General features: G+C 38.4%; 1 protein-coding gene across 1 annotated transcript; it reads left to right on the top strand.

The window, feature by feature from the left end:
- The first annotated feature begins 581 nt into the window (after positions 1 to 581).
- Positions 582 to 8,639, top strand: LOC139122021 (sulfotransferase 1B1-like). Its single transcript, XM_070687385.1, has 6 exons — positions 582 to 868; positions 3,973 to 4,199; positions 5,202 to 5,328; positions 5,515 to 5,609; positions 6,506 to 6,680; positions 7,452 to 8,639. The coding sequence occupies exons 1-6, from the start codon at positions 637 to 639 to the stop codon at positions 7,562 to 7,564; spliced, it is 969 nt and encodes a 322-aa protein (XP_070543486.1). The 5' UTR covers positions 582 to 636; the 3' UTR covers positions 7,565 to 8,639.
- The last annotated feature ends 420 nt before the right edge of the window (positions 8,640 to 9,059 follow it).

Raw genomic sequence — 9,059 nt, 5'->3', positions numbered from 1 at the left:
CACACACCACCATAGTTTCATGAGTTGGCATTTCTTGATGTTTATAAGCAATGTACTTATCAAACTGTACTTGGCGTTTATGATAACTCCAGAAATCCCTTGTTACTTTTCAGGTATCCAACATTTGTATCCTACTCGGTCGAAAGCTGAGGGAAATCTTCTCATCCCTAAATAAGCTTATGCCACTACAAATCCCAGAAAGTATAAGCTTAAGATCTGTGAAATCCAAGTAAAAAATTAAAAGAGACTTGAAACTTGTCCGTATTTTGCTAGTTTTCTTTTCAGTGCATCATTGGGAAAAATACATATCCCTGAACTATCCTTATACTACTATACAAATGCTTCTTGGCTCTGTTATATAAGGAAAATCAGAAAGGCAACAACATGAAGCATTTTGTATCGTATCGCCGCGCTGCACCATGACAGACGGGACAGGTGAGGGCATTCTATCCCTATCATCTGTTACATTATCCATATATATGGATAGCCAATCGCAGCGAACTACTCTTTGTTATGGAAATTTCCGCTTTACTTCTGATCAGTCCTGGTTCGTTTGGAATTTTCCTTTCGGGTCAGCATTGAATGTCACTGCGCAAACTCAGTTTAGCTTTTCTGCCTAGTATATAGACCGTCCACATGCAACCCAACATGCAAAACCAAGTTGAAGAGCCGAGTACGAAGCGCGCAAAGACCGACGGAGAAAGTAAAATGGCTGCTAACACCCTCCCCGATGATTTCAAACCTCCCCCAGATCATTACTACCAAGGAATTCGTATGCTTGCGATAACACCGGCATCGACTTTCGACGCGATCAGGGAAATGGAGGTCCGTGAGGACGATATTTGGGTCGTCACTTACCCAAAAGCAGGTGAGATCTTTCGCAGATGTGCGCGTGTGTCAATGAAACATATGTATTATTTTTCTGATGGCTAAATTAGCTCTTGTGCTTATCACTTTTTTGAATTGTTTACCGTGTTTTAGTATTTAATATTGTCTTGTATGGCGAATGCACACAACCGGGTATGGAGCACACACCACGTGTGCACCACACCGTAGCAAGCCGAAGCTGTAGTCGTGTGTACTTTTCCATCACACGGTAGCCTCATTAAAATGCTCCATTCATTCAGAAATGGATCGCCGTCACTTCAACTTGTCACTGAGCACGCACCTCCTGTACACTCCGTTTGATTGCCCTTTTGCGGACTTACAGAGTATCTAGTTAGCTTTTATATAAATGGTGTCTTTTCATGAACATTTACCGGGGTTTTTATGCAAGTTTTTCCTGCGGTTGCATCCGCCGAGTTCCATATAAGCGTATCTCTCCGTTTGAATGGGCCGGGTGAATGGGTACATGTACAGGGTTCACATCTACTATTAAGGTAGAACGCACCTCGGGGACAGTCATTCGGACTCTCAAACTTTTACAATTCTCTTCTGATATACCACATGTGGGGGTTCATTTTAAAGCTCTTGGTGAAAGAAAACTTTTCACCGGCTTAGTTTTTCGAATCGAAAATTTTTATCTAACTCCATAGAGTTAACACAGGGATGGCGGCCATTTTGAATTTCTAATATCGGTAAATCTTGGGTAAATTGTTTCTCTAGTACCAAAATTTGCACGGTGACCCCCTATTTTCATTCTTGATTTTGAAAGAGAATGATTGAAAGATTCCTTGAGGAAAATTAGAGCAAAAGTTTAAGTCTTTCACCTTCGAGGTGCATACTACCTTAATGCGCTTTCGAAAGTGACGGACCGATGTTGTACCGCAATACGCGTTTTTTTCCCCCTTCCTTTATCTGACCTGAAGCGGACTTGATAATGTTGTGTCTGGAAATAGCCCAAGAACACAGAGATTCATTGTGGAAAGAATAAATTGAAAATGATGAAATAACTTGGTTGAAATTGTAGTGCTAGTGATACAGTGGTGGGTACGTACGTGAGTGGACGAGTTGTCACGTTCACCACTCACCGTGAGAGTTCAAAAACTACGACCAAACCGCAGATGAGACGATCATGTTATGCGATAATGCGCAAAAAATCGTTACCTTTAAATTTTATCAAAGAGGGGGAGGTGGTTGGATAAAAGTGTAAACTCCACCGTGAATAAAAAAGGAACGGTACGTCCGTAGCATATGGTTTTACGTGCATTCATGGGCGTCTATTATCCAAGAATGTGTAGCCTCCTTTATGAAAGTCACACTCAAATGTCCACACAAAAGAAATTCCTGTGTGCTTTTGTAAGTTGCGATTGCTTGCCTGGAGTGTCTTTTCACATTCATTCCAAGACCAGCGTCGAGGGGGACGCCATGCTTCTCCGTCAAGTCGTAGAGGTCAAGTGTAGTTCAACTTCAAGCATAGCCAACAGAAGAGAAACTGGGTTCATTTGAGTAATAAAATATATAGTCACTCTACTCATGGAATATTAAAAAAGAGAGTTCCATATGCTGTACTTAGTAGTCGTTTCTTGATAAACATGTTGTTACATTTTGACCTTTAATATGCAAAATACTACCGTTATTTGGATTAGCATTCAGCTATCTTTATCGGACAATCACCGACGACAAGGAGTTACGTATTTCACCATCAAAGACATTAACTCCTGCCATTCAATCGTGATGTACCACTCCTCACTTTTTATGAGTACATACCATTGCGTTCACTTCAATCCCTGAGAAGGAGGCACTATCAAAAGCTGTTTCACATTTACAAAGTGATATCATCAAGAAATTCTAAAAGAAAAACTCGTGTACATAGTCTGTAATAACCATACATAGATATTTATCGATATAAATGTGTATTGAAACATATGTTGAATCACATGTCCCTCCACCCACGGCCTGCATTGGGATCGGACTGCTTTGGCGTAATCACACATGTGATGCTGTGAAGAAAAGCGCCCTCACTGTAATTTCATTATAACTTTACCGTCCTATAGCCAATAACAGTGATCACAAGATCAAGATAATTATAAACTTGTCACTGTTTGATGTTTTACTGTTTGATGTTTTTTACAAAACCAAGCAAGGCCTTTTCCTGTATTAGGTAATGCTGCCCTTGCTCTGGAAAGAGAGAAGTATCCAATCCCCTTGAACCAAATTCCTTAAAATCAGGTCAGAAAATTCTGTGAAATTTACCTCAATTATCAATACCTGATGGGCCAAGCCTCCACCTAAATTGTGTTGACAGTACCGCGAGTAAAGATACTAGAAGGTATAATTTTACTTTAAAATTATTATCAATTAGCACTGCTCTTCTGAGAGCTAAAAAATTGTCCCTTCACCTTTGAGTTAGTTCTTTTGAGTTTTTTGCATGGGTGGACTCTGCAGTCTATTAAAAATTAGTTTTTGTCAAAAGAAATTCAACTCTACTCAACTCTACTCAGGTGTACCTCCAGGCATCATGCTCAATCCCACAGAGGGGTGAGACCCATGAACATACTGAATATCCATTGTCAGACACTAACAAAAGCAGTTCAAAATAAATTCCTAGGTTTGTTTTTTTTTGTTTTTGTATGCTGCTGGCTGCATTCCAAAGGCAATAAAGGTCAAGGATAATTGGACTTTTCACAGTAGCATTGCTTGTCATTAGTTGTTCACAGAATGCTTATAAATTATCAACTTTTTCTAAAAGAAAACCGTGCCAAACTTAATGAGTTGATGCATGAGCAGTGTTGTGGAGTGGCGGTGGCTGATCCGAACAATGGAAAATTTTAGGTTTATTGCAAGGCCAGGAGCTTCATGCATGAAGTGACGTCACCTATGGAAGGTTTCCTTTATACCCGTGTTATCCCTTTAAGCAGCTGAAAGTTGAACCTTTTCATCAATGTGAAATGAAATCTCAGCACCACATGGGATACACTTTTGAACAAGTAACTAACCAGTGGTCTCATTTCTGGTGATTAAAATTTCATAGAAAAGTTCCATTTGCAAGTCTGCAATGCAACTAACACACAAAGGTTTCCATCTTTTCAGGCACCACCTGGGGTCAAGAAGTGACATCAGTCATCGTTGAGAGAGCTGACCTTGAGAAAGTGAAGAGCAAATCCCTATTGGCCAGGGTGCCATACTTGGAACTAGGACCCCTTGGGCAGCAGGGAGCAACCTACAAAATGGTTGAACAGATGCCATCTCCCCGTCTTATAAGAACCCATTTACCCTACCACTTGATGCCAAAACAGTGGTTTGAAAAGAAGCCAAAGGTGTGTAGGTCTGTCTGAGTATCTATAGATGACTTTCAGTGTCTTAGAAGACAGATGAAAGGTTTGGCAACCCTAGAACTATTTCAAATATCTCCTACTCTGATTTCATTGATACATTTATACCATGTGGGAACCCAATAAAATTCACTGTGTTACTGCCCTTCACAGTAAGTGAGGCTACCCACAATTCCCCTTGATTTGTTCACTCAGACATTTTTTGCTAAAGGCTTTTTCAATTTTATCAGTTTCGTAAAAAATTTTAACTTACAATTTAAGTTCAGGATTATTTGTTAGAACTATGTTCCAAAATTATTGATTGTGTTTAAAATTCAAGATTACATTGAATGAGAAGTCGATGTTTGGAGGTGCTAAAATTGCACACTTGTCAAGAGAAAGTTATCAGCAACTAAGATGGTCTCATCATACCACCTGTCAGACATGCAAATTTCCTTTGTTACGAACATTAATAAAATCAGTACCCTTTCTTTTGCCAACACAGATGCAACTTATTCCCTTAGTTTCCTTGAAAATATTATGTATGGCTGTCAAAAATCTATGGCGATAAAATTACCAAATTGCTATCTCCTCCGCGGAAAAGGGGTTGATCTCCTCATTATTCGCAGTGAGAAATCAGAAAATTATGATTATCAGAACTATGTTGCCAGAATTTTGAAATATGGACCGAGTTGTTCTGTGTACAGAAGAAATTTGCTTCAGTTCGGTGAGTGATCTCCGTGTGTACAGATCATGGAGTGTTGTGGGTAGCCTCACTTACTGTGTGCCCTTGACAAAAATCACTGCCTCCGTCATTAAAACCAGCATTTTACTCTTTGTAAATTGACTTACTGTTTTTGCCGTTTGATAGCCTACATTTCTGACTGTGTCTGTCCAATATGAGAATGCAGGTATTATTGTCTGAAAATGGGGTCAGCAAATGTCTGTTATACTAGTATGTTACAGTTATGACAAAATAATGAAATATTTCTTTGCTTCTTTTTACAGACACTGTACGTCGCTCGCAATCCAAAAGACACTGCCGTCTCAGGCTGGCATTTTACCAAAATCAACCACTTCTTTGTCACCTACGACACTTTCAGTGATTTTTTCCCAAAATACCTCGAAGGAGATGGTAAGTTTGGACAACGCTGAGTCATTAGCTATTAAAGTTTTTGATTTTGCCATTACTGTATCTCTCCAACCCCCTTGTTGGAAGAATTAAACAGGCTGCCCTGATAAACTTCGTGGCTGTATCTTCTAAATTTCCATCATGCAAGAAATCTTCATTGACATGTTTACTTATCCATTTCATCCTCAGTAATTTACGGATCCTGGTTTGATCACAATCTTGGATTTTGGGAACACAGGCACGACCCTAACGTCCTTTTTGTGAAGTTCGAGGACATGAAAAAGGCAAGTTTAGAATTGATTTCAGAAGACCTCATGATAGTGTGTACCACCAGTTAACCTTGCAAGTTCACTGTGTCAGGTTGTATTAGTTTGACAGATGTTCAGAACAATCAATCTCGGCTGATAAACGTCTGACTTTGTAAAGGTCCAATGACCTGTACAAGACTAGTGATTGATGAATCATTCATGTAAATGTGACATTTCATATGTCTTTTATATCTTTGCATTGCACTGTTTTCAGTTAAGTAGAAGATTTAGGTGGTTACCAAAACTGCAAAGCTAACCTGTTATGAATGCAATAAATATGAACAAGGCTTTGAATATTCTATCAAGTTTTTCTCTGTGTCTATACTTGTTTGGGAAGTTGACAGCAGCTAAATTAAAACGAGATTGTAATCTGCACCAATTTACATGAAAAACTTCCCACTTTTGAGCTTGGTGAAAAGTGGGTGGAGGGACGGTGGTGAAAACAACTGTTCTGCCATAGTATCAGACTACAGACTGATTAGCATGACAAAATGTCCATTGTTGTAGAACTTGTAAATGCTCTTTACTTATTGCTGACGTGGCATTTCAATGCACAGGAAGGTACTTGTGTTTCAGGATTGTTTGATTGTTAACTTTCAATGCCATTTACTGCATGGTTCTAGACTTTCAAGGTTAGTTTGCATCGTCCAGGGTTCTTTAAACTATGGTTCTCTGATTTGTCAAGCGTACCTATTATGATGAAAGAAGATGCCACGCCTCCTCATTTTAATAGAAAATGTCAAAGTGTAAGACTCGTCAAAACAACAGCAACTGTGCTGATACTTTTGTTAATGTTTTAAGCAGAATGATGCTATGAACATAAACCACGTTGACAGTACAGTCTCACCAATCAATTACAACTTTTTTAACAGGATCTGAAGGGCCAGATGATTCGTATAGCTGATTTCTATGGCTATCCACTCCCAGTTGACAAAATTGATGCTGCCGTTGAACACTGCACCTTTGACAAGATGAAGAAGAATCCCATGGCCAACTACTCTAGTGCGCATTTCATAAATCACAAGAAAGGAACATTCCACAGGAAAGGTAAGGAATTACACGGCCATCAAAAAGTGTCAAATTTAATTAATTTCACCTCTAAACAGGGTTTTTAAACTTGTGTGAAATATTTTTCTGGGAAATTTTATCATCCTCATTCCTATGGTGCTGTAACCAGGTAAATTAGGGCACCTAAAATTTAATATTGAAATTTTAAATGCCTTCTCTGTCTGTGTAAACTCACCTAGTATGATTAAATTATTTGATTTTCACAAAAACAAGGACTGAGGCTGAAAACGGATCAAACACAGAGTTGACTGCTAACATAACAGGATAACCACAATCAGTTTCTGTGTTCAAAATAATCTTTTAAAAACTTAGGTGACTTTACAAGACACCCAGTATTGTAATACACACTGATGGATATTTTTGTTTTACAAGCATTTCAAATTTAAACAGATCACAAATAGCAAAGGACTTGCTGATTATTTTCATGAATTTTTCTGCAGATATACTTACTACAAGGTTTTGAGTTCTTGAAGTTTTGACTAAACAACTCTGTCACTCTCAATGAAATCAAATAAAACTTGTCAATAAACATCAAGAACGGCATTGCTTCAGTGTGAATGTGTGTCCATGTGTCATTACAATCCCTGGTTATTCCCATTGAGGTCAAAGTGCACTCCTGACCTCTACTTTTGACCATATAACCAGTGAATATTTGAAGTGCTGTTCACTCAAGGTAAAAACCATTTGATCAGTGTATCTCCTATTTTACAGCCAGAAATTGTAATATTGCTCATGGTTTTGTCATTTCAGGTGAAGTCGGCGACTGGAAGAACCACTTCACTGTGGGGCAAAACGAAGTGTTTGATGCCGTGTATGAGGATAAAATGAGAGGCACTGGCCTGGTCTTTGATTTTGAATTGTAGAAATTCAGCACAGTGGCATTCATTTCACATCTTTGAATTTTCATGAATGCCCCTTATCATTTTAGAGGCACAGTTACTGTGTATGCATGGATATCCTCATATTGTCTGTGTCAATTTTGATGTCGAAATAAGAAGCAATTATGTATTGGAAATTTAGAATAGGGTATTTTTACATAAAAATGATAAAAATCACTTGTGGTCACATTCTTCAAGAAAACCAAAACAATTTCTTGTACACGTTTTCATGCATATTTATGGAAATATAACTGCCTCCAGTTGTCGTCGTATATTTATTGACCATTGAGATATGTAAAGATTTTCATTTGTTTCTATAAAACCATACAGTCACATTTTGGCACTTTATTCAACCAGAGTCATGAGGACATTTTCCAGTATTGCGAGCAGAGATTTACTTTATAATTCATTTGCATCTAGCAGCCACATTTCACGAGACTTGCCACATTTTGCAGTATTTGATTATTGTCTTCTGTCCATTTTCAAACCGTTGTATTCAAATTGCTATGTCACCAAACTTTGATGTACATTCTATTTATGAATGCAGATTTTAAAGATGTCATTTTTGCATACAACATTGTGTATCATTCAGGGTTAATCACTGTACCAAAGGAGCTTTTTACCAAATCAGTAGTCAACGTAAGTGTCTCATGTCCAAACTTGTGCCATGCACAGGTATATTTTCCTTATTTTTGGATCACTGAAATACTTTTAAAAATGTCAATCTTGGTACACAACACTGCAATTTCTTATCTCAATGCAAGTGACAATTTTACTAGGTTGTTAATCAGCCAGGAATTGTCAGAGAATTAGAAATTCACTTTAGTCCAACCTCATGTGTTGATGCATAGATAACATTCCTGGAAGAAAATCGCTGGTTTTGTCAGAATTGTTACATTTGTCTTTATGATTACCCGGTGTAGTGGTAGTCAATGTTAAATCAAATACAATCTTTTTTCCTCATCAGAATCTCCTAGTCTCTAAACACTGTAATAGTCATGTGTATATTAAGGCATTCTCTAATGTAGGTCAATAAAATCTTCTTTTGCATAAAAGATAATTTCTTGTGTCCGTGCATCCATATATTGGTATTCAAAACAATATTCTCAAAATAACCCCCCTTTCATTAGGTAGAGCCATAGTAAGCTGGTAGATACCATAGACCCTCTTGCTCCAGGGTCTATGCAGGTACCAACTTCTATGAGTCCCATCTTGAAAGATGTCAAAGGTGTGGAGAACTAGATCAACCAGCAGTACCTGAACTTGCAGACCCTTGTGAAGAATGTCTGTCATCAGACTCCTGTCAGTGCCCACAGGACCACCTTATGACCTTTTGTGTTACATGGAGAACTTGTTGCCCCCTCCCCCCAGGCTACAGCTATGCAGTCTCTCTAAACAGTAAATAATAGGAAGCAGCAGTAGAGAAAACCAAGTCACTTGAAGGCCTGTGCACTGCCTTGATGCTGCCACAGGCCAATTT

This window comes from Ptychodera flava, chromosome 21 (assembly GCF_041260155.1).
Source record: "Ptychodera flava strain L36383 chromosome 21, AS_Pfla_20210202, whole genome shotgun sequence".
Lineage (NCBI taxonomy): Eukaryota > Metazoa > Hemichordata > Enteropneusta > Ptychoderidae > Ptychodera > Ptychodera flava.
The sequence above is the reverse complement of the archived record's forward strand: the minus strand, read 5'-3'. Positions and strand labels throughout refer to the sequence as shown.